General features: G+C 42.1%; 1 protein-coding gene across 1 annotated transcript in view; it reads left to right on the top strand.

Moving 5' to 3' along the window:
- The window catches only part of PRTFDC1 (phosphoribosyl transferase domain containing 1), a 67,084-nt gene extending 41,206 nt beyond the window's left edge, over positions 1-25,878 (top strand). Inside the window, exons 4-9 of the mRNA XM_073329573.1 lie at positions 15,637-15,702; positions 18,732-18,749; positions 21,698-21,780; positions 22,222-22,268; positions 24,656-24,732; positions 25,419-25,878. Coding sequence (XP_073185674.1) covers positions 15,637-15,702; positions 18,732-18,749; positions 21,698-21,780; positions 22,222-22,268; positions 24,656-24,732; positions 25,419-25,466 — 339 coding nt within the window. The 3' untranslated portion in view covers positions 25,467-25,878. The remainder of the gene's footprint in view (positions 1-15,636; positions 15,703-18,731; positions 18,750-21,697; positions 21,781-22,221; positions 22,269-24,655; positions 24,733-25,418) is intronic.
- Positions 25,879-26,220: the final 342 nt, after the last annotated feature.

Genomic DNA, 26,220 nt, shown 5'->3' with positions numbered 1-26,220 from the left:
ACCCTGGTGTCTGGCTGTGCATAACCAGCAGCTAGGCAATTTGCCTCAACCTCCCACCCCACCATAAACCTCTCCCCCTTACTCTCACAGATATTTTGGAGCGCACAGCAAGCAGTAATAACAGTGGGAATATTGGTTTCACTGTGGTCTAAGCGAGTCAGTAAACTGCGCCAGCGTGCTTTTAAACGTCCAAATGCACATTCTACCACCATTCTGCACTTGCTCAGCCTGTGGTTAAACGGCTCCTGACTACTGTCCAGGCTGCCTGTGTACAGCTTCATGAGCCATGGCATTAAGGGGTAGGCTGGGTCCCCAAGGCTAACTATAGGCATTTCAACATCCCCAACGGTTATTTTCTGGTCTGGGAATAAAGTCCCTTCCTGCAGCTTTTGAAACAGACCAGAGTTCCTGAAGATGCGAGTGTCATGTACCTTTCCCGGCCATCCCACGTTGATGTTGGTGAAACGTCCCTTGTGATCCACCAGAGCTTGCAGCACTATTGAAAAGTACCCCTTGCGGTTTATGTACTCGCCGACTTGGTGCTCCGGTGCCAAGATAGGGATATGGGTTCCGTCTATGGCCCTACCACAGTTAGGGAATCCCATTGCAGCAAAGCCATCCACTCTGACCTGCACATTTCCCAGGGTCACTACCCTTGATATCAGCAGATCTTTGATTGCGTGGGCTATTTGCATCACAGCAGCCCCCACAGTAGATTTGCTCACTCCAAATTGATTCCCGACTGACCTGTAGCTGTCTGGCATTGCAAGCTTCCACAGGGTTATTGCCACTCGCTTCTCAACTGTGAGGGCTGCTCTCTTCTTGGTATTGATGCGCTTCAGGGCAGGGGAAAGCAAGTCACAAAGTTCCATGAAAGTGCCCTTACGCATGCGAAAGTTTTGCAGCCACTGGGAATCGTCCCAGACCCGCAACACTATGCGGTCCCACCAGTCTGTGCTTGTTTCCCGAGCCCAGAATTGGCGTTCCACCACATGAACCTGCCCCATTAGCACCATGATGCATGCATTGGCAGGGCCCATGCTTTCAGAAAAATCTGTGCCCATGTCCTGATCACTCACGTGATAGCGCTGACGTCGTCTCCTCGTCCAGTATCGCTCTGCCAGGTTCTGGTGCTGCATATACTGCTGGATAATGCGTGTGGTGTTTAATGTGCTCCTAATTGCCAAAGTGAGCTGAGTGGCCTCCATGGTTTCCTTGGTATGGCGTCCGCACAGAAAAAGGGCGTGGAACGATTGTCTGCCGTTGCTCTGACGGAGGGAGGGGCGACTGACGACTTGGCTTACAGGGAATTAAAATCAACAAAGGGGGTGGCTTTACATCAAGGAGTATATCAGGCAGGACTTCACTGAGGGTTCCAATAAGAAATGGTGCACCTAAGTAATTGTTCTTATTGGAACAAGCAGGTTGGTCTGGCCTCTGATTGATACATGGCTAGATTTACCTCGCTGCACCTTCTCTGTGAGTGACTAGAGGAATGAGTCCCCTAGATGGGGGGAAGCAAATGAGTACAAAACAAATCTGGTCTATTTCTTGTTTTGATCCATTCCATGTATCTTTTACATCTTTGGCTGGCAGCAGATGGTGCAGAAGGACTGCAAGCCATCCACATCTCATGGCTGCTCGGCAGAAGATGGTACAATAGGACTGCTAGCCATCCTCATCTCTTGCCTGCCCAACAGAAGATGGTACAATAGGACTGCTAGCAATCCGTATCACCTGCCTGCTCACCATAAGATGGTTCAATAGGACTGACTGCAGGACTAAAGAGAATGACCTGGTCAAGTCACTTCTAATGTAGTCCCTGCACCCATGTCTGCCCAGGCGCTCCTGGCTGATGCGGCCAGGAGCACCTCGGACATGACGATGACGGCTACCAGTCCTATTGTACCGTCTGCTGCCACAAGAAAGGGGTTGCTGCTGCTGTGTAGCAATGCAGTACCATGTCTGCCAGCACCCAGGAGACATACGGTGATGGTTACCTGAGCGGGCTCCATGCTTGCCGTGGTATGGCGTCTGCACAAGCAACTCAAGAAAAAAGGCGCGAAACGATTGTCTGCTGCTGCTTTCACAAAGGGAGGGAGGGAACAGGGGCCTGACGACATGTACCCAGAATCACCCGCGACAATGTTTTAGCCCCATCAGGCATTGGGATCTCAACCCAGAATTCCAGTGGGCAACGGAGACTGTGGGAACTGTGGGATAGCTACCCACAGTGCAACACTCCGGAAGTCGACGCTTGCCTCGGTACTGTGGAAGCACTCCGCTGAGTTAATGCACTTAATGCACTTAGAGCATTTTCTGTGGGGACACACACACTCGAATATATAAAACCGATTTCTAAAAAAACAACTTCTATAAATTTGACCTAATTTCTTAGTGTAGACATACCCTAGGACTCCTAAGTCTCTTACTTCCTCTTACCTTCACTTAAATTTAGTTTATATTACCACTGGGATAATATTAGACTTGCATGTTTACCCTTTGGTTTCTCTGCAATTCCACCAGATGAATTTTCTAAAGACATAACAAATCTCATTCTTTAACCCATTTATCTTCAGAATAAATGTTTGTAACCAGCCTGTTTCTCTCATTGTACAGAGACAGATGATGCAGTTGTGGATTTCACACTTTGATAATTTTTGGGAAGATTTTCCTTTGGGGCTCAAATTTTCCAGATTTGGTCTCTGCATAGAGGCAATTGTTTTTAAAATATGTATTTTTTTTTAAGATTGAAGAAAACTCCTTCAACCCTTTTTGAAGAGTTAGGAGGGGGGACTTATTTAAAGCATTATGAGATAGTTTTGCTGCTTCGTCCTTTTTTTTGTTTGGTTTGGTTTTTTTTGTTCAATGAACAACCTACAAACCTTGAATGTAAATCAGCCTTATTGAGGAATCCATCATTAGTTGAGGTTGGGACAAAAGTTAAAAAGTAAAATATCATAAGCAATTACAGTAAGAGGAAGCACTTGTGAGCATGCTCATTTGGTCTCTGCTAAGATTTTAGCAGAGCCTAGAAAAGGCTGTTAAGGCTAGTACACTTTTGGGTACTGCATTAATTTTAGTTACAAATTTTTTTGTTTTCAAAGCCCTTCAGGGAATTTAGCCACATCTCTCCCATTATTTTTAACTATAATTATAAATTGCTTTGAAAAAGATCAGTGAAAAGCTATACATAATTGGATATTTATGTACCAGTAAATTAAGATCACAAATAACCTATAAATCTTCAAATATCAAATACTACTAACAGGTCTGTGACTGCAAAATCACTGCTTCATCATCTGTCTCTACAGCGAAAAAAGGTTTCTTGTGAACATCTAGTCTTAAAATAGTTGGGAATAAGAATGAAATTTACTTTATCTTCATTAAACTCCTCCACATGCAATTCACCTAGAGGAAATCAAAACCTTGGGGTAAACATGCAAGCAAACTATCTTGTGGTGGAAGGGAAGTGTTGGGACAGTTTCTTCAAATCAGTGCTCTGGAGTTTGGTAATGAGAAAGTCGTTCATCTGTCTTCTCATGTGGCCCATATCAAGAGTAACAGAGTCATTTATATCCGTGATCAGTGGTCTTTGTGAAATACATTGGTGGTCTCTGTCCAGTTCTTACTGAACAAATGTTAGGTTTATAGAACACCCCATTGCAATAGCATTGACCACAGACAATAGCTGTGAATCTTAATGGAAAGGGAGAGGGTGAGGACTGAGTGAGCACGGAGACTGAACTCTCCTCTCTCCCTAGGGGTGGACTCATTAGGCCAGAATTAAGGCTTATTGGTGGTGTGCTGCTTGTGCTGTACCTACTGTGGGGATAAATGGAAGACCTCAGGGCTAGCTACCCTGCTGTGACTAAGATAAGTGACTTTTACTTTTCACTTCCCTGATCCTGGGGCCACCATGGAGCCATCCTGAACCCAGCATAATTTAGAACAGCCTTGCAGATGTTCTAAACTACATGCAGCTGTCTGAAGTCCCAAGAGGTAAGCAACAGACCACTGTGTTCCATTGACCCCCTGCTTTTCTCTGCAAACACCCCTTATGCCAGGAGATGGGGAGCAAAAGGCAAAAACCTCATTGGGGGAATCCTCAGCGTGGCAGATCTGCCAGATTTGCAACTGCTTTGCACTGCTGGAGACGCACAAAGCAAGTGGAATAGAGGTGACGATCTGGCCCTGCAATCTTCAAGGCAGTGCACAAATTAATTGACCTTTGAACAGAAAATATGAACTGTCCAGGTTACAGTAAAATGGGATGCAATAAAGTTATAATGCTTCCATTTTATAATGCAAATTTTCACTTGAACTGATTTGCTAGAGCTGTCTTTTTGTCATGATTAAAGTATCTTTCATTCTGCAAGTACAGTATTAATGTAATCCAGATTCCATTCATTTAATACAGACCAAAGATGTGTGCACTGCTTTGTGCAACTTTCTGGTGAGCAATGCTGTTTACAAGACATTTTCCTGAGACCACCCAACTCATTTCACTTGTAGCCTGCACTAGATCCAAGCACTGGTCTCTAGAGAAATAAAAGAAATGTAGTAATTCACGGCTCCACCCAGTTCAAAAGACATGACTTAATACAGAAGAAATTTAAAAGGCTGTACTGCCAGTCAGCATCGAAGTCAAACAAACTGTTAACTTGCAAACTCTGAGAAGTGAAGTGGTAATAGATATATTTTTGTTTCTTTCCCAAGGTCCTCTCAGCATCTCAGGACACACAGGGTTTTGTGTAAAATAAAAATGATAAATCAGTATTGAACAGATGAAAAAAGTTTAGAGTATAACCATGTCTTAATGTTCTACTGCTAATGTTCCTCTGTGTAGCCTTTTCTCCATTTCCTTATATTTCAGTAGTATTCATTTACGTGATTAGCAAATAACACTGAATCACTAGTTCAGTCTTTGTTTTGTTTTTGTTTTATTTTGGCCTACAGTCACATTAGTGCTATAACAAATTTGCTTTTCATTGAAGCCAGTTAAAATTTTGCTTGAGTAAAAACAGAGGGTCAGCTACAGTAATGAGGAACTAGGCCACATTGAGTGCAGTGAGGAGCAATACCACTCTGATGGCATTTGGGACTAAATGACTGGCTGCTGTACCCATCATTAGAGCTGGTTGGGAATTTTTAGACAAATCTTTTTTTTTTTTGGTTGAAAAATGCTAATTTGTCAAAACTGAAACTGCATGGGACAGGGTCAGGATCAATCAATTTCACCATTTGAAAAAATGTGTTTAAAAAAAAAAGTTTTGAAATTGTCAATATTAAATGAAAATTTCTGGTTTGAGACAATTTTTCATTTAGAAAATTAAGCTAATTAGACTGAAAAAGTTAAAAAATGAAAAAAGGTCTAAATTGAAACAAAGTGTTTCAAAATTATTGATGTGAAACATTTTGATTGACTCAAAATGGGGGGAAACGTTTTTTTCTGTTTGTGGATATTTTCAACTTTTCATCCTGATTTGAGATGGGAAAAAGTTTCAAACTCAGCTATTCATAGGATGGGAAAATTGTTTCCCATCCAGCTCTGAGAACTAGTGTGGAAATGGTACAGGGCCGTGGCCTCACCTCTAGACCATTCCCTGTAGGCTGCTCTTCAGACCCATTTGTGGGGTTCAGAAAAATGAAGAGGGTTCTTGCACCCTTTCTCCTTCAGTCCCTGCACATCCAAGCACAGGCCCTGAAAGATTAGCCCCTGTAAATGGCGAAGCGAGAAGTCCTCTTTTCTCTGAAATTTCAAGAATAGATTTAAGATTTTTCTGATTTTAGTTTTTGTATTTTGTAAGTGACAGGCTATTTTGCGGGGGGGGGTGTCTTGAAAGATGGCCAGAAGACAGTAAACAAGGGGTAATGAGAAATGGCAGTGATTTTGTGTTTAGAGGAGGTACCCTGAAGTACCATAGGGATAGGAAATGTCTTATTTAACCTCTTCATTAGTGCTCTGGAAAAGACAGTAAAGAGCATGTGCATGACATTCCCAGATGGTCCTATTTTGGGGAGGAGTTGTAAACCTCAATTAGAACATAGACATTATAGGAAGGTAGCTAGTGAGATTAAAAACATGGGCTGGAAATAACAAAATGAGATTCCAGTTGGAAAAAAATAAATTATAATTTGGAGTAAAGTAATCTGAAACATAGATATTAAATGGGATGAAGCAAAGCAATCTGGGAAGCAGCATGCTGAAAGAGGCCTAAATGTAAGAGTGGACACAAATTAGACATGACTTTGCAATGTGATAGGTCTGCTGAGAAAGACCAATTCAGTTTTGATGCTGCATAGACAAAGGCATCGTGTCATATAGCAGAGATTCTTTGTGGCCACCTGGCATACTGCGTTCAGATTTAAGCACCACTTTGCCAGAAAAAGTTGAATAGACTGGAGGAAGTTCAAAGAAGACCAGATATTGTGTGGGTTTGAGGGCAGGGTGGATTGATTTAAATCAAAACAATTTGAATCACCAATTTTAATCATGATTTAAATCAACAAACAGGCAACCTGGATTTAAATAATCAATTTTAATTGTGTTTTGCGTTTGTGCTTTTTAGTTATTTTCCTAAAAAAATTTGACTCATTGGTTGGTAACCATTCAAACATGATGATTTGCAACTAAATATAGCCTGTACACTAAATTTCTGTTGAATGATGTAATAGTTTTTTTCATCTGACATCTATGATTCTCTGAATTTTTGATGCTTAAGACTTAGTTCGATGTTAATTTAAGATTCCAAATCCAGAGAAGTCAGAAAATTTGGAAGTGAAATTCCTATGGTAACCATAACGCCATGGCTTTCTGTATGCATTATTATTATTACAAGTTTATATTATGCTGTGCAATGTCACTATTTGTCAAGTATTTGTATTAAAGTCTGAGTTAGCCATGTATGAGAAATATCTTTATCTTCAAGGTTTGTATAATAAATTATCAGATTTTTGTACTGAAATGGAATTTTCCTAACTGCTGGATGATATATAGATACTGATGCATGACTGTTTGTTTTTTCATGGTTATGCAGTTCTGTGCACCCAGATTGATTCTGGGTGTCTGAATTGCCTACTTACTGCATGGTAGTTCCCAATAGCCATACTGAATACTTAGTCTTGTATTCTGACATCAATTATCAGCTAATCAGAACACAGATTTACATAACTGTTTGCAGTTGTGTCACAATAGTTAGTGTTTGAAGATGCAGTTCTCTTTCTGATTGGCTACTGTAATCCCTGTACTCTGAATGGCTCTCGTGTTCAGACTTACCAAACTATTTGCCAGCAATGAATATGCTGCTCCAGCGTCTTCCTTTCGGCTGAAGCCAAAAATACCAATACGCAAAGGAAATAGTCCTGTGAAATTGCTGAAAGGGATTTTTTTTTTTTTTTTTTTTACGTTTAAAAGTCCAGTCTTTCATTAATCTCCCTCCTCCTGGGGATGTTTTTCTCCTTTTACTTCAACCCTGAAGCCAGAAAGGCTCTGTTCCCCACAACAGCCATTGTATATTTGTGTTTTATTTGGGAGAATCCCACCCTCTCTAGTTTAGAAACACAATGTAAAAATGTTGTAGTTATTCTGGTGAGATAGGTCTAATATGTGCTAGAAGTGGTTCTCTTACTTCTTAGGTTCCCATACTTGACTTCCAGTATGTAGGTTTTTCCATAAGGTGCTTCTATAGCATTTGGTGCCAAAACACCTGACCTGTAAGTACTGAAAGTAGCATTTTGCTGCTTCAAATCATAGCAATATATCTTTCTTATGCAGATTGCTTGTTTTATATTCCATCCATCTCCAAGGGTTCAAAATTTCCCAGGAACCTATTTGAAATTTTTTATGTTGTGTAGCATTGAAGAGGTTGTTGGAAGTTGTATGCCATACTGGAAGGATCATAAAAACAGGTATTGAAAGATTTAATCCAGATTGCTACTTTCTGTTCATATGGACATATTGTGATGTGAAATTTAAAACCTGCAAAAATTTCATATATAGTCTTTGTTCTTCTTCGAGTGCTTGCTCATGTCCATTCCATTGTACATGTGTGTGCTCGCCACACGCACCGGTGCTTGAAGTTTTTTCCTTAGGGGACCATAGGGATACCTTAGGTATCCATCGGGGACCTACTGTGGCGCCTGCACTGGTATAAGGGGCTCCGCTGGCTCCTCCCTCCCTCAGTTCCTTCTTACTGCCCGTGATGACGCTGGAACGTCTCCTTGCCTTTGCAAGCTTTCCTATCTCTACTGTACCTAGTAGTGAATTTGTTGTATATAGTTGTTTAAAGTTGTATAGTTAGTAGTTCCTTAAGTGTTGTTAGAAATAGTTAGTCCTGTATGGGACTTAGCCTTCAGACGGGGCCTGCCCCAGTCCCGAGCTTCAAACCTTGTGATTGTTACAAAAAACTTATGCCAGACAGTGATCCGCAGTGAAGTGTTTAGGGAAAAACCCACATGGGTGACAAGTGTCGCATTTGCAAGAGCTTCAGGCCGCAGACCAAGAAGGAGTGGGATGTTTGATACAGAGGACTCCTTATGGAGTTGGCCCTCACACCAGCCACGGACCCAACAAGATCGGACTCTGCTCCAAGCACCGCGGCCTCGATGTGGAGCGTGCCACTGGCACTGATCTCTGACCGGCACCGATCCACATCCCTGGTACTGGCTAAAAAGCAAAACCCAGAGGGGATGTTCTCCTATGTCTTGTAAATGGAAGGAGAGAGCCAAAGGAGAGCAGAGACCCACCAAATGGTGGCTAGGCTCCAACTCCCATTGAGCTGTCGAGCCCAATTCAAGTCCCTGCCACCACCCTGGGAAGCAGCAGAGGCACTCAACACCTGGCAGTGCCGTCCACACCAGAGGCCTTTCAGACCGCTAAGGACATGTTGTGCCTTCCGCTGCTGCCAAGCTGGCCACTGAGGTGCCCTATTCAAGGGGTAAACCTCCCCTGGCACCCTTCCGGTAGTCTCCATCAGTGTGGCACCGCTCCCCACCACAGGGGGTGCTCCACCAGCGCTCGCCTGAACAATGCCACCAGCCCCTGGACGTGGGTCTGCTTACCTTCCAGAGTTCCCAGCATCTGTCCCTGGACTCTAGACAGCATTCCTTGAGATCACGGCGACAATCACTGGCCGTCTGGCGCAGACCTGCAGAGGCATGGCACCAGTTCCCAGTGCCCAGAGCATCCAAGGCATTCTCCCAGTCCACAGCACCATTCCGGAGGGTCGAGACGCCGGTCCCTGGAGCCCCATCTCCGGATTGCCATTACAGATCACTACAGGCACCTTGTTGGTCTCCGAGACTGTGATCTTCTCGCTCCCATTCCCGCTCCTGGTCAACGAAGTGACACTGCTGTCTAAACATGAGGCGTCGATCACCGGGGTACCATCGCCAATCTGCCAAACACTGCCACCAGTCACTAGAGTCGCAGCACTGAGAGCCATCACCCCAATCAAGGTCCCCAAAGGAGGTCTGTGGACAGAGCCGACAGGATTGGTGTAGACAGGCAGCCTCAGTATCGTCCTGGTCCCCCAGACAAGTCTCACCCTCCTTGGACTAGGACAGCGAGAAGGAGAACCTGCCCACCGGAGGCGTTGGCATTCCCCTCTAGTGGCCCAGAGGGGACCTTGATCCCAGGGCCATGGCCGGCCCCCTGGCAACTATGGAACCCCTGGGAGTTTCCCCACCCATCACAGGGGCATTGGTCAGTCTCAGGGGCATCTGAAAGATGGTCAGCGACAGTCTCCTGCCCACCCCCTGGCTCGGACGTGGAGTCAGAACAGACTATCCAGGGACAGCCAGATTTGGCTGAGGCTCCCCTAGGCAGAAGCGGTGGAGTTGGCAGACCCACCTGTACCTGCCTCATCATCATCTTCGCCAGATGAGGCGATAGTGGGGCCCTCTCATATGGTCCCCAAGGATAATGCAAGGCCCACTAGGAGCTTTTGAATAGGGTGGCATCAAATGTGGGGCTGGAAGCCAAGGAACTGGCGGAGCCCACGGACTCCCTGTTCGATGTGCTAAGTGCAGCAGCCCCCTCCAAGATGGCATTGCCAGCACACGAGGGAGTGGTGAAAATTTTACTAAGGCCCTGTGGCAGACACCCTCCTCCCTGCCTCCCATCTCTAAGTGGGCGGAAAGAAAATACTATGTCCCTGCCAAGGTGTTTGAGTATCTTTATAGCCACCCTCTCCCAAGCTCACTGGTTGTGTTGGCAGCCAACGAGCATGATAGACAGGGCCAACCGGGATAGATACCTAAGAATAAGGACACAAAGAGGTTCGATCTCTTTGGTAGAAAGATTTATTCTACGTACAGCCTCTAGCTGAGAGTGGCCAACCATCAGGCCTTACTTGGCCGTTTTAACTTTAATATCTGGCAATCCATGGCCAACTTTGTGGACTCAATGCCAGAGGCTCAGAAAGGAATGCTCAATGGCTATCCTCAATGAGGGCAGAACTGTGGCCTGGATCATGCTTTCAGCCATTTCTATAAGGTGTGTGTCCTGATTGCAGTCGTCGGGCCTGTCGGTGGAGGTTCAGCAATCCATTCAAGACCTCCCATTCAATGGCCTCGCACTGTTTTCAGAACAGACAGACCGTATTGAGACGTTGTGAGCCACTTGTCAAGCTCTGGGCCTGTTGATAAATAAACAAAAATCGAAGTTGATCCTGGTCCAATGGATAGAATTTATCGGAGTGATACTCTACTCTACTCAATCCAGAGCATTCCTGCCAGAGGCCAGGTTCAGAGCAATGTCAGATCTGATTGCCAGCGTCACTGCCCACCTGCTCACCACTGCCCAGGTCTGTCTCAGATTATTGGGGCACATGGCAGCATGCACGTACTTTGTCCGACATGTGAGACTCAGACTACGCCCCCTCCAGATGTGCCTGACATCGGTCTACTCCCTGGCCAGACATCACCTAGACAAGGTCATCATGATCCCGCCATGGGTACTTACCTCCCTGCAGTGGTGGTCTGACCCGATTCTGGTGTTGGAAGGTGTGCTGTTCTCAAGCCTGCAACCCACAGTCTCCCTGATTTCAGATGCGGCTGACCTCGGTTTGGGAGTGCATCTCAGTATACTGCAAACTCAAGGGTTATGGTCTCAAGAGGAGCTCACACTTCATATAAATGTCAGGGAGCTCAGAGCCATCTGTCTGGCTTGTGGAGTCTTCCTTCCCCAACTGTCCAGTAGGATGGTGCAGGTGTTGACAGACAACCTGGCCTCCATGTTGTGTGTCAACAGATGGGGGGAGCTCGTTTGTCGACTCTGTGCCAGGAGGCCCTCTGTCAGCATGTAATCACCCTGGAAGCCTCGCACCTCCCCGGTGTCCAGAACATGCTGGCGGATCGCCTCAGCAGGTCCTTCTTCTCTCGCCACAAGTCGTCCCTCCACTCAGAGGTCGTCAGAATGCTCTTCCGGCAGTGGGGAGCTCCCCGAGTGGACCTCTTTGCCACCAGACAGAACAGAAAGTGTCATCAGTTCTGCTCTCTCCAGTGCCTCAGCTGAGGCTCACTTTCGTTGCCTTTCTCCTGTCCATGGTCAGGAGACCTGATGAATACCTTCCCACCAATTCTGCTCATCAGCAAAGCCCTCTCAAAAATCAAGAGGGATGAGGAACAGGTCATTATGATCGCCCCAGCATGGCCTCGCCAGCATTGGTTTGGCATGCTCATGGACCTGCTCATAACAATCCTGTGGCCATTTTCCCAGCCACCCAGACCTACTCTCGCAGGATCACGATTGGTTTCTGCACCCGAACCTTGCCCCTCTCCACCTCACAGGTTGGATGCTGCATGGCTGAATCAAGAGGAACAAACCTGCTCTAGTCAGGTACAGCAGGTTTTCTTGGAGAGCAGAAAGCCCTCCACCAGAGCAACTTACCTGGCAAAACAAAAGCATTTCTTCTGCTGGGCATCGGAGCACAATATCCCCCCGACCCAGTCATCTCTGCAGTCCATTCTGGATTATTTGTTTCACTTAAAGCACCAGGGCCTCGCCTTCTCTTTGATCAAGGTGCACCTGGCAGCCATATTGGCCTTCCATTCTCGCATCCAGGGTAGATCAGTATTCTCGCATGAGATGTCGATCAGGTTCCTGAAAGGCCTTAAAAGACTCTTTCTTTCCTCTGATCCGGGACTCGGTTCCCCAGTGGGACCTCAACCTGGTCCTCTCCAGGCTCACGGGTCCACCCGTTGAGCCTATGGCTTTTTGTTCCCTTCCCACTTGTTGTTGTGGAAGGTTGCATTCATCATAGCTATTACCTTGGCGAGACGTGTCTCCGAGATTAAAGCCCTCACTTCGGAGCCCCCATACATGGTATACTACAAGGACAAGGTCCAGCTGCAGCCCCATTCGGCCTTCCTGCCAAAGGTGGTATTGCACTTCCATGTCAACCAGGATATCTTCTTCCCAGCGTTTTGTCCAATGCCGCACACAACCAATGAGGAGAGGTGGCTGCACACTCTAGATGTCAGGCGTGCCATTGCTTTCTACCTGGAGCGCACCAAGCCCTTCCACAGATCGACCCAGCTCTTCATCGCGATAGCTGACAGGACAAAGGGTCTTCCAGTGTCCTCTCAGAGGATTTCGAATTGGATCACCACCTGCATCTGTACTTGTTACGAGTTGGCGCAGGCTGTGCCACCACCGATAGCGAAGGCTCACGCGACAAGGGCACAGGCGTCTTTGGCTGCCTTCCTGGAGCATGTCCCTGTCCAGGACAGCTGCAGGGCCATGGCATGGTCTTCAGTACACACGTTCACGATGCATTACGCCATCACTCAGCATGCCAGAGAAGATGCTGGCTTCGGCAGAGCTATATTGCAATCAACATGTTGATGAACTCCTATGTGCCTCTGGTGGTACTGCTTGTGAGTCATCTACAATGGAATGGACATAAGCAAGCAGTCAAAGAAGAAAAGAGGATTACCTTTCATAACTGTTTTTGTTCGAGATATGTTGCTCATGTCCATTCTATGATCTGCCCTCCTTCTGCTCTGTCGGAATTCCAGCAAGAAGGAACTGAGGTGGGGAGCCGGCAGTATGCCTTGTACTGGTGCATATGCTCACCACTCCAGAGGCACCGGAGCCGGTCCCCTACAGATCCCACTGAGGGAAAAACTTCCAGCACCAGTGCTTGTAGCAAGCACATATACCTACAATGGAACGGACATGAGCAACACATCTCAAAGAACTCGAGTTACGAAAGGTAACCATCTTTTTCAGTAATCAAGTCCTTAGTAGTGTGCAGATAGGACTCCAAAATATCTTCCGTGTTTTCATTTAATTTTCAGATGAGCAGTTTGTTTACATTAAGTTTTCCAGAAAAGTTGTATAGTGTATTACAAGGCTTTCTCAGCTTTTGCAACCAGAAGAGTGATTAAATTTCCAATTACAATTCTAGTTCATTTCAGATATTTTCAATGTCTTTGCCTTATATAGCTGTTTCAACCAGTTCACTTGATTTTTAAGGGCTAATCTATTTTGCTCTAGGCCAAATAGTTTATTATTTGTTTTTGATGATTTTTTCATATGAAGAACTTATAGAAAAACACATTCTATATCTTTTCCATTTTGTGTTTAGTATTAAAAAAAATTCCTTAGGACGCATGTTTTTTTTTTTACTTTGTTTTTTAAGAAAAAAGCACTGAACTTTTTTATTTAAAAATGTAAGGGGTGCAATCCTCTCCCCACTTTGTCCCTGTTTCTCTGGGTAAAGGGGCTGGAGCAGCATAAAGGGGATCTTAAAAGCCCCCAATCCAGCTGGGGAGAATTTTCCCAGCATAGGAACTGCAAAGACGGCTGTAAGACTGTCTTCTGAGGGCCCTCTTTTACATGTCCTGATGTAGGGGTGAGGCTGTGGGTGAGAAGGCTGTCTTGTGGGTGGGACTGCAGCATGTAGCACTATGGAGTGTTTAGAAAACATTGTTATCCATAAGGTAGTCTAGGAAGGCTGCTGTTATTTAGATAGGCACTTAGTCTGAATTATGCCAGCCTAAGATCAGGAGGGTGCAAAAGTGGGTTGAAGCTATCATAGCTCCTCTCCACCTGCACTGCAAGAAATACCTCTCTTTGAGGTGCACCACAGAATCTCACACAAGGCATATAATGGTTATAAGGTTAAGTGGAATATATCCATATTGTTGATGGTGAAGAACTGCAGATAAGGGATGTGTTGCACTAATTTATAACATAAAGTCTCTCTAGTAAACTCCAGCTGAGGATATCGGATGAGTATCCTGCAATCTTTGTACCCAGTACTTTTGAAAAACAGGACACCTATACAGGTGTTTAATTATGGACTTAGAAACCGAATTGGAGGCACCAATTTTTAAAATCATGGTCATGTGATTTTAACAAGTTAAATTTTTTTAAAGGAAATAGTTTTCTTTTTAAAAGTTGATAAAATATAAGAAAAATGTTCAAAAGTTGCACATTTTGTAATTTTTTCATAGCTGTACAGTTTTCTGATGTTACTAATAAATTAGGTCACGTTAAGAAAATACTGGTTCTGCAGCTGTTTCTTAAAGTTAGATTAAAATTATAAAATTATACAGTATTAGCTTAGTGCCTGTACTGACTTGGCAAAAACTCTATCAATTATTTTTATTTCTTACCTATTCTCTTTCTTTAATTGGGAAGAGTGTACTTCCTCAGCAGGCCTAGAATTACTTTTTTGTTTTTGGTTTGTTTTTTTACTTTAATCTGTGTTACTCATTTAAGACATCTGTGCACTTCCATCAAAAATTAATTTTCTGTCCTGATTGTGTGGTCCAGTCCTTTACTACTGATATTAAAGGGTTTTGACTACAGCTTCTTGGAAAATTTTCAATCTGAATGATTTTCTGATGAAAAATGCAATTTCCGCAAAAATCAAAATTTACCATGGTATAATCAAAATGAAATATTTTGTTTCAGGTCAGTTTGACCCGAATTAGAATATTCATTTTATTGAATTGACCTGACACATTTCATTTGAATCCATTAAAAAAAGATTAAATTGTATTTCCCTATATGTGAGATTAAGACACATGTAGACAGGGATGTCTGTAAAATCAATACATCCTTTTATTTTTCAAAATAAATTAAGTGCATTGGTTCTTAAATAGGCTAGAACTCATCACCAGTAACACCTATAGGTGCGTTCTATCTATATCCATAGTGATTCTGCTAATAAGAAAATGCACTACAGGTGTTTATCAAGTGATGATGTTCTCCTGGTTTTTTCCCTTTTCTTATTGTAAGAGGTGCATGTGGCACATTAAGGGCAAAGATACTGTTCCACACCAGTCAGAATAAGAAAGAATGAACAGGGGAACATCACTTCTCTGGAAAAAAAAATTAAATACCCTTAATATTTGTATATATTGGTGAGAGCAGAAATATAAATAATCTCACATGCAGATAGAGACAAGTTGAGAAAAAAATCTATTAAGGAGAAGATTGTCAGGCCAAAAGAGACAAGCTTATAGAATGATTCTGCCATATACTAGTACTAAGACTTGACATAAAAATAATGGTAATTGGAATTATAGGAGCCAAAGAATCCAAAACTGTTTATTTTTTTCTGTTCTAACACTTACTTTTAAATTGTATTTAATGATGTATTGTCTTTCTTCTTTCAGAATGATCAGTCTACACAAGATATGCAGATAATAGGAGGAGATGATCTTTCAAAGCTGACTGGAAAGGTTTGTTAATTTTAAATAGAAAACTAAGTAGTACATCAACTAAGAAGCTGTTGGAAAAAGGGGTCTGATTCTATATGGAAGAAGAACACAATCTGTATTAGCTGTACATTTGGAAATGTAACACTTTTATAGTTTAACCAATTCATTTAAATGAATGTAGTTTTATTTCATTTCTTTTTGTAAATAAGGAACAAAGTTCTGTCCTGTTATGTCTCTGTAACTCCATTACGTGTAATGGGATTGCAGGGGTATAACTGGGGCAGAATGTAGCCCATATTGAAGATTCTAATATTTTGTTGAATTGTAAAAAATTTAATTGTGGGAATTGTAAGTTAGGATATTTTATTTCCAGTATTTGGCAATCTGAAGAGCATTCTGTAAGACTGAGTTTCCTTTTCCACTATGGCTGAACATACTGATGATGAAAGAGAAATAGAGATTTGATTCATTGAAAAGACTGTTTTGATCCAAGCATAGCTATTCAAAGCAGTACTTAAAGAGGAAGGAAGAATGATTTCATTACGCAGATGGTCTATGTGGAAAATAGGCAGAAAAGTAAGCTTAACTGTGCATTAACACAATATAATACCCATTTTGTTATTTACACTAAAAAGGCAGTTATTCTTGTATTAATTGGTGTTGTATAACATCAGTTTCCTCTGCAAAACAGATTAAAATGTGGCATTAATACGATCATTCATTTTGTTGCTGTCCTATTTCATACTGAGAAAAGGGAGTAGAAAACCATTAAAATAATACATTAATATTAAGTAGATTTTGGTGGAACTAGAACTTGAATGACAAAGTACTATATTCTAAGATATTTTAATAGCAGATATGTCCTCAGTTTGCACTCACAATTCCAACTGGTGGGAATTGTTCTCCAAATCAAGCCCTAAGTGTTAGTCATGTTCGTGCCAAACATTATTTCATTTAGCACTTTCCAGTTAATCCAGCATTAGAGATGCAGTTTTTCTGAGTGACCGTTTTGAGTGAGCGTGTGTGTGTGTGTGTCTCTCCCCCTCTCCCACCCTCCCCGTTACAGGTGAGGCTGGTAGGTTGCCTGACCCTTCCCATTTTAAGACCCTATTTTCAATTACTTATAACTTTGTACAAATTTTAACCATTCAGGCTGAAATTGTTCATGCTGAGAGAAACTTGGAGTGTGGAGGTGAAATTAAAACTCAGTGAGCCCAAAGTCGGAGAAAATGATTGGCTGTGCCAGGAGATAGGAATTGGGATGAGAGGCCTGAGGAGTGGAGACTGGGACTGGGTAGGCAATGAGAATGGGACTAGGACAAGGAGCTAAGAATGGAGAAGAGACAAGACTGGGACAAGGATGAGGCAGAAGGGGTCATGTTTTGAAGAAATGAGCAGACGAATCTGTGTCTACTAGAGCACACTCATTTACAGAGCGCCACACCCCCACTTGGTTCCCGGCCAGTGGGAGTGTGGAGCCAGTGCTCGGGACAGCACACGGAGCCCCGTGGCCCCCCACCTAGGAGCCAGACCTGCTGCTGGCCGCTTCAGGGGCACAGCGCAGTGTCAGAACAGGTAGGGACTAGCATGCCTTACCCGGGCAGCACTGCTGACGGGACTTTTAACGGCCCGGTCGGCGGTGCTGACCAGAGCCACTGCAACCCAGTGCCTTACATTCCGTGACCGAGTAGTGGGTTGAGATCCACCGTTTGAAAACCACTGGCTTAGCCAATACTCAGGGTCTTACAGGTTGTTTCCATTAGGTGTAGAAATTGATAATAAAATTGTGTATTTTTTATACAGTGTTGTTTATTTACAGAGTATATACACTAAATCCTGTTTCCCTGAAAGCAGTAAGAAATCTAACAATAGGAGTTAGTTTCTCTGCTCACAGTTAGAAGCCTATTACTAACCAGCACTCTGCCAAAAAAAATTCCCTATTCACTCTTTCAGAGCAATATTATCAAGTGCTTTTCTTGCCTCTTTAGCTTTTCTGCTGCCTTCTTTGTCGGCTTCTGCTGGCAGACACACCGATGCAATCAAATCAGTTCCCCCCCATACACATTATCAGACTCCCAGGAAAACCCTTAATCTACATGGTCCAGCCACCCAAGCTTGCATGCAATTTATTCCTTAGGCAGTGGTTTTCCATTGTTTCAGCTATCACTAAAGAAATGGGCATTTAAGTATTCCCTCATTTAGCTTAAATGCAAGATGACCATCATGCCCAACAGCCTCATGCCAACCCCCAGCATAACAATAATGCATATCTGAAAGGGGGCAGAATTAAAGTTGCTAGCATTAAGGTTGCCTGTGCATTTCTTAACTCTTGGGTACTTGACTTTTCAACCTTAACAATGTTCTTTTAACATAGTTTTTATGTGTATTATGTATATATGATGTATCAATTTAGATATAAAATATAGCATCTCTGATATTTCTTAAAGAACAAGCTTTCGTAATCCATATTTCTGTCACCTCCGTTACAAGACACTTATAAACCTGAGTGACCTCAGGTGACATGATTATATAAAGGTTGACATTTCTGAGGACAAATGTTATGTGCCTTTAAAAAAAAAAAAGATTAAAGCAAATTTTTTTTATGTTTAGGAGACTGGAAGCTTTCAACGACTAATTTCTCACTAGTACATAGTATTCAGAATATTTATCTTTGGCTATATTATGAACAGCCTACTACAGCTTTTGAGCACAATACTCCCAGTTGAATCTCTCCCATCTAATTGCACTACCTGCTGCTATACCCCTTCGTGCGTAGATGACGAGCTCTGCTGCCTGTCACACAGTTGGGGAGGGCAATAGCCTGTGAATGCTGTGCCTGCAATTGGGGCTGTCTCTTATTCAGGCCATAAAATAATACGGAGGCTGTTTCTGCCCCAACCTGTTGCACAGCTGCACAAGGGCCCTAATTTAGCTTTAACGTTTATTTTTTATAAATGCTTATTTATTTTAATTAGCATGTATTATGATTCATTTTGCATTACTTCTTGTATACAATCCTGTATAACTGAGTTTCTTTTGTTTTGTTTCAGAGTGTGTTAATTGTGGAGGTAAAGTGGCTAGTCATATAATATTATACATAGATAATAAAGTCCTAAAATACTGTCAGTGGTAATGTTCACCCTTCACGATGTGGGAGGGCAATAAAGAAAGGAAGCATTTTATTTGGGTGTTGACCCCTCCACCACCTCGGATAGGCTTACTGATGACACCATATTTGTGCTGCTCTCACGGGTTAGTGCAGGATCCAGTCTCTTGTGCCCAGGAAACTTCCTGGCTGCATCACCTGCTCTTTTTTGATTGATGTCCTCACAAATTGCTGCTTTCTTCTGCTAGTGGTTCAGTAGTTTGGGGGACAGTAGAGGCTGTCCTAAGCTCCCTGATTGCATGGCTTTGGGATGGAACTGGTAAAATGATATGGTCCTGGATATCCCTCACGGCTTCAATGCTGTGTATGGCTTGTTCACAGACTGGTTCAGACTGTCTTTCTTTGAAGTGACCATGACTGATTATCAGCTCTGTTCATTCTGGAGTGTTCCATCATGCCAGCACTTCAAAGGAAAGTGGCTAGCTTGAAGCAGTGATCTTGAGAGAGAGAGGTGGTGGAAAGCAGATATCAGCTGGAAGGAACTTCAAAAGCTCTGTCTGTATCTGTAGTTATCTTTAAATGTAGCATATACGTTACAGGGAAGAAAGCCACATAGGCCATATTTGTAAACACATCCGTATGTGATTAGCATACCAGCTAAGGCTGCCCATGAGGGGAAGAGTTATGAGGGTAAGCAGCATGGAAGGTGACATGAGGGAATTTAATAGTGGGCAGGATTTTGAATTTGTCAGTGTGAAAGGAAAAATCAAAAAGTAAAGAGATCCATTGATTGTATGAATAATAAAGCAGGATCCTTGGTATTGTGTAGCACTTGTTTCTTCAACAGTGATTATACAGTCCCCCCGATACTAGGGAACCCCACATGGCCAGGCTTGGCATTGCGGCTATCTCACTGTGTTAACACTCCCTGCCAACAGTCATCCAGTGCTGTGGTGGTATCTTTCTTAATAACCCATCCAGTCAGCCCGGTCTCAGTCTTTGGTCCTCCCCATCCGGGGTCTCAGTTGTCCAAAACTAAAAGTCCAAAAATGTCTTAACACAACAGAGACTTCCACTTTCTCTGGGGCAGCAAGTTCTATCAGGGTTTCTCCCAGGCCTTCCTGCCTGGAGCACTTTCCCCTGCTGACTTTGGGCCACTTCCTGCTCTGAGCTTCCTGCCTTTATAGGAACCTCCCTCCAGCTCTTTCCCCCTCTGGGCTTTATCGCTACTTAACCGTGGGTCCTTTTTACACAAGAATTGCCTGATTCTTCTCAGGTGAGGCCCGTTCTGTAATCGGGTTGGTTTAGCCCCACACTTTCCTAAAGGATAAAAAAAATCTACAGCAAATTATATTAAAATGGGTAGATATTGTACATCATGATTTTGGAATGGCTTTCGACTCAGTCCCACATGACCATCTCATAAGCAAACTAGGGAAATATGGTCTAGATGAATTTACTATAAGGAGAGTAGATAACTGGTTGAAAAACTATACTCAAAGAGCAGTTATCACTGGTTCATTGTCAAACTGGGAGGATGTATTAAGTGGGATCCGACAGGAGTCTGCCCTTGGTCTGGTAGTATTGAATATTAACTTTAATGACTTGGAGTGGAGAGTATGCATATAAAATTTGTGTATGACACCAAGCTGGGAGGAGTTGCAAGCACTTTGGGGGATGGGATTAGAATTTAAAACAACTTTGACAAATTGGAGAATTGGTCTGAAATTAGCATGATGAAATTCAATAAAGTAAAAAGTATTTAACTTAGGAATGAAAAATAAAATACATAGATACGAAATGGGGAATAATTGGTTATCTGGTAGCACTGCAGAAAAGGATCTGGGTGTTATAGTGGATCACAAATTGCCTATGAACCAATAATGTGATGCAGTTGTGAAAAGGGGTTCTTATTCTAGGATGTCTTATCAAGAGTGTCCTATGTAAAACATGGAAGGTAGCTGTCCCGCTGTACTTGACACTGGTGATGCCTCAGCTGGAGTACTATGTCCAATTCTGGGCACCACAGTTTAAAAAAGATGTGAACAAATTGGAGAGAGTCCAGAGGAGAGCTACAAAAAAAAAGATAAAAGGTGTAGAAAAGCTGAGCTATGAGGAAAGGTTAAAAAAAAAAGGCATGTTTAGTCTTATGAAAAAAGACTAATGTGGAACTTGAAATAGTCTTCAAATATATTAAGGATTGTTATAAAGAGGATGGTGATTCATTGTTATCCATATCCACTGAAGGTAGGACAAGGCATAAAGGGCTTAATCTCTAGCAAGGGAGTTTTAGGTTAGATATTAGGAAAAACTTTCTAACTATAAAAGTAGTAAAACTCTGCAATAGGCTTCCAAGGAAGGCTGTGGAATCTCCATCATTGGAAGTTTTTAAGAACGGATTAGACCAACAACTTTCAGAGAAGGTCTAGGTATTTTTGGTCCTGTCTTAGAGCTGGACTAGATAACCTCTTGATGTCCCTTCAAACCCTACATTTCTATGATTACATGAGAAAATGCTTCTTAAGGCTAAATTTTGTCCTTGGATGCACAAGTGCTGAGATACTATGATCATGGGCTTGATATAAGAAATCTGATGGTTATGTGTATGCAGTGCCCACTGAAGTCAGCAGAATCCCCACTAGTGCATCCAAGGGCAGAATTTAGCAGAAAGCAGGCAATCCTCCAACCGGTTTGTATTTCTCTTGAATTGTATCCAAGTGGGGAGGGTGCCTCGTTCAAAGAATTGAACCGCTTCTCCAACTTTTTCCGGATATTACTTCCGGTACATTAGGGGAAGAAAACAAAACCATAATTTCCCCAGAAATAAAAATATGAAAGAGTTCTAATTTTACTCAAGTTTCCTGTTCCATGATTATTTTTTCCTTAATATATTTTTCATGTTTTGCAAAGGATATTATTGGAACTGGGAGGACTATGAAGGCTCTGCTTAATAACATAGAAAAATACAAGCCAAAGATGATTAAGGTGGCAAGGTGAGTAAAATATTCACAGAAGTCATGTTTAACTATTAAAAGAAAATAAATGGTTACTCTAATGGTGGCACAACATGATTTCCTGTGGAGGATCAAGTCTGATTTAATCGTGTTGCACTACACTATCTTTCTGGGAGCTCTACAGAGACAGCTGTCTGAGTCACTAAGATGGGGGTGGAGAAGAGGAGAAGAAATCCTTTTGTACTGTTTTGCAGTTAACCCATTAGCTATTTAAAGAGTGATGGCACTGATGGACTTTGTAGGGAAGCATGCATCTCTTCTCTGCTAGGAGGACATTGATATTCTAGAGAGGAGAAGCAGAAATGGAGTGGGAATCCTTACCGTTCTGAGATATTTGGAGAAAATGAATATATTTTTTGATGTAAGTTCTCCAGACAAATCCAACTTTTTATATTAAAAAATCTTTTTTTTTAATGATAGTTTGTTGGTGAAAAGAACATCCCAACCTGATGGGTACAGACCTGACTGTAAGTGCTCTTGTGAGAATTTTCTTTACATCATGATCCAATAATCTAACACAGCTCTAACAGTAGCATTGTATGCTATTCTACCACCACTGTGCAGGGTTTTAGCTTCTGCAGTGAGTAATCTCCTGGCCAGTGAGACTAGGGACTGCATAGTCATGATAGAGACTGCTGCAGTTTGGAAGGACTGACCTCATTAGTATACCCTGGCTACTAACACCCTAAACAGTTTTTTTTAGTCTTGTGTTCCCTGCTGAAAACTTTACGAGAAAATCATTAATTTACCTATGACAAGCAAGTGCTTTCCCTTCTATCTTTGGTAACAGTGTGGGTTAGCAAGTCCTTTTCTTCCCACCCCACATTATGTCCTTAAAAGAGCCACCAGTTTCCTTCTAAACGGAAAGTTATGTCTTTTGTAGCATCGTTATTTGCAAGCTGTTGAGTTTGATGACAATAACAAAACAATTTTGTTAAAACAAGTATCCTTATTTAAAGCTTAGTTTGTTTATTTGATAGACAGTGATAATTATAAGTAACCTACCAAAAAAGCACATGATTTCCTTTTTTTCTTTCTCTGATCATTTGTCTGCCGTTTGCTGCTCTGCTGTCAGTCAGCATGCACTTCTTTGAAATGCTGATACCACACTATGAATAATAAGGTCGATCAGGGGGAAGATGATAGGGGAGGAACCAAGCTACTACCATGATAGTAGGTTCGTTAGAGTAAAGGACACAATGAATAATAGGCATGTGAGCTAAAATTTGAGGGAGCTGGATCTGCATGGGGAAGACCCACCAGCACTTGCTACTGAGGAGGAGAGTAGGTGTCTGTTTATTCGGGAAAAGGAGAAGAAAGGGGGTCTGCCTGCACTAGGTAGATGGTGAAATGAAGAGATCTTGCAAAGAGGGTAGGTGAGTGTCTTGAGGAAGTGTGACACTGTCCATGGGAGGATATTTGTTTGGAATTTGGGGGAGAGGGAGGCTATTGTGGGGTGAAATATGCTTGGAGGTCTGGCATGGACTGCACTAGGGAGAATGCATGTCTGCTGTGACCTGTGTTTCTAGCATAGTATCCTGGTCTATGACCAAGTCATTCCACCCTGAGGCTCTTTCTATACATCATTTTGGTTTCTTGACTCTCTTTTGATGTATGAAATTTGGGCCGTGATATTAAGTATATATTTCATGGGACCCACTATGGTTAAATATGTAAGTAAAATATAATCTTCAATAAGACACTTGCTTAGGGAACAACTTAAACACGTATTTTAACATATTGTTAAAAAAAGGTATGTGCATATGACAAACTTCAAGTAAAAAGTAACAAGAAGCAGATATGATTTGTTCTCTTATTAATTTGTACTGCTGGAGAACTAACCCCAAGAGTACAAAATATTTGGGGTCACTGTCTCCTTAAATCTTCCCTAGTGCTTGTGCTTCCAGTTGTGCTTCCAGTTAGCTGTATTTGCTCTTCCAGAGGTAGTTTATCCACAGACATTAATAGGTGCAAACCCTCTTGTTTGTGTGTATGTAACATTTGTATGCCCACCTGTTTGTGTGTCTTGAAGATTCTGGCCTTGTTTTTTATATTGTGAGCAATTTGGAGCAGGGTCTAGATCTTCCTGTATGGGGCTGATCCTGTACTAAACGCCACACGTACAAAGACTTACACTTGCATTTAGCTTTCAGCATGTGAATAGTCTCATTCACTTAATGTGTCTATTCACATACTTAAATTTAGGCATGTGCTTTACTCGTTGCAGGACGGGGTCTTAGTTTATACAGCACCTGGCACTTAGTTTATACAGCACCTGGCACATTTTTGATGCTATTGTAATATAATAATATTTGCTGTTCCCAAAAGAGAATACATAGACCCATATATAGGGCTATAAATTATTACCTATGAATTATTCACTAAAAAGAATCTTTCTTTGTTTCCTCTGTAATGAAGTATAGATTGGCTTTACACATTCATGCTTAAGAAGCTGCAACCCAACTTGGGCAGAACTTTTCTGCCTTGATTCTGGCTCCTTCCACACCTGGAACCACAGAGAGATATCTTAGGGCAAGATAATAGGGCTACAAAATTGCAGTGTATTATGCCACTGATTTGACAACTGCCCCTGTGTATCATCTCCTCCCGCCCGTTGGCACAGATCATTCGTGCTCCAGACCCAAATAATCTGTGGCATGGGGCCACAACTGACCAGAATTAAATCTCACATAAGTAATAATGATTTGTACTTCTCTAAGGGCCAAAAGTTAACATAGCCAGAATTTGGCTCTGTATGTATACGTTTTCTTATTAAGAGAACTAGTACATTAAGTAGCTTTATTGTTTGTTTAATGGATATTTACTTTTATACTATTTATTTTTCCCCATATAGATTATGGATTTGAAATTCCAAATTTATTTGTGGTAGGTTATGCCTTAGACTACAACGAGCACTTCAGAGATCTAAATGTAAGTGTTTTCAGCTATAAACAAGATATATTTTTCAGTTTGTTGGAGCCTTGAAGAGCCTGTTATTTTCCTCTCCCTTGAGGCTTTATGTTATGGCCATGGTCCTTCCAGCAGAAGAGCACTAAATAGAACTCCCTTTAGAACCTCAGACACCATTCCTAGAGGAGTCATTGTTTATCATTGTGAGCAATTCTTTCCTCCCCCTTCTCTTGAGATCTCTTCCCCCCACCTCCCAAGAGCTGAATGAGTCACTTCTGCCACACTACCATCTTCTGTGAGCCTGAAGAGTGACGTCTTGACTATACTAGGATTTTTCAGATCTGTAATTCCCAATAAGTGAAGCTCAAACAGTGGAAGATGTAATGTAGATACGGCTCGGATAGCTGAGGTGTTTTACTACTGTGTCTTCTATCCCTGTTCTCAGTGAATCAGTGATAAGAGGCCTGAGACTTGTCTAGCACCTCTACTGGTACTACCAGTAGTGGAGCTTCACCAGTTGGGAATTAGTCCAAAAATTCCTAGTGTAAACACAGCCTGAGAAATTGGGATCATGACTCAAATCTAGGTCTCTAAAGTGCAGAGTACTAATCACTAGACCATTTAGCTGGTCAAAATCAAATATATTTCTGATTAAAGACAATTCAATAATTAATTATACTGTTGCAATCTGTGTTGTGTTGTTTCAGCACATATGTGTTATCAATGACAACGGCAAAGGAAAATACAAAGTCTGAAGTAGTAGCATCCTAGCCTGAAGATCTGTAAATTCAGTGAACTAGAAATTGGACTACAATCCTTGAAACGTCTCCCTGAAAACTAATTTAGTAGACTTATGTTTCTTTCATCTCAGTATAAAAAGTGGTTTCCTCTAAGGATATTGACTTTGGTATTCAAAAGTGAGTGCTCTTCTCTAAATATGAAGCATTGGGCTTTTAAATTACAACATACTGTGTCTTGTGACTAATAACTTATCTTCCTACAAACTTGTGAATACACCTTTTCTACATTTAGTCAGTCACACTAAATCATTTGTCATTTTTACAGTTTGTATACCTTGGAATGTCATATACAGTTGCTCAGCCATAACTTTACATTGTGTTTTAAATTTGATTTTGTAATGCTGCAAAAATGTATTAACCAGAAAGTTCAGCATCACTTTAGTTCAAATAAAATCCAACTCTAATGTTCAGTTTTAATTCATACACTGTTAGGTTTCAAATGAGTTTGTGTATTTCTGACAGACCACTATTATCTGCTCCATTAGAATATTTTGAACTACAGTGTACACTGAATCTTAATGATGTTATGAAATAAACCTTTAGAGGACACTCTCTTGATTTGAACTTTCGAGATGTGGTGATAATGGTGTGTCATATATGTATGGATGTACTCAACTGTGTTTAATATACTGAATTTTAATTGAAAGAAAACAATGGTGGTGAGGCTTCAGTTTCTAAACTGCATCCTTTTATTTGTATGGGACATAAG

Source organism: Lepidochelys kempii, chromosome 2 (genome assembly GCF_965140265.1).
Source record: "Lepidochelys kempii isolate rLepKem1 chromosome 2, rLepKem1.hap2, whole genome shotgun sequence".
Lineage (NCBI taxonomy): Eukaryota > Metazoa > Chordata > Testudines > Cheloniidae > Lepidochelys > Lepidochelys kempii.
The sequence above is the reverse complement of the archived record's forward strand: the minus strand, read 5'-3'. Positions and strand labels throughout refer to the sequence as shown.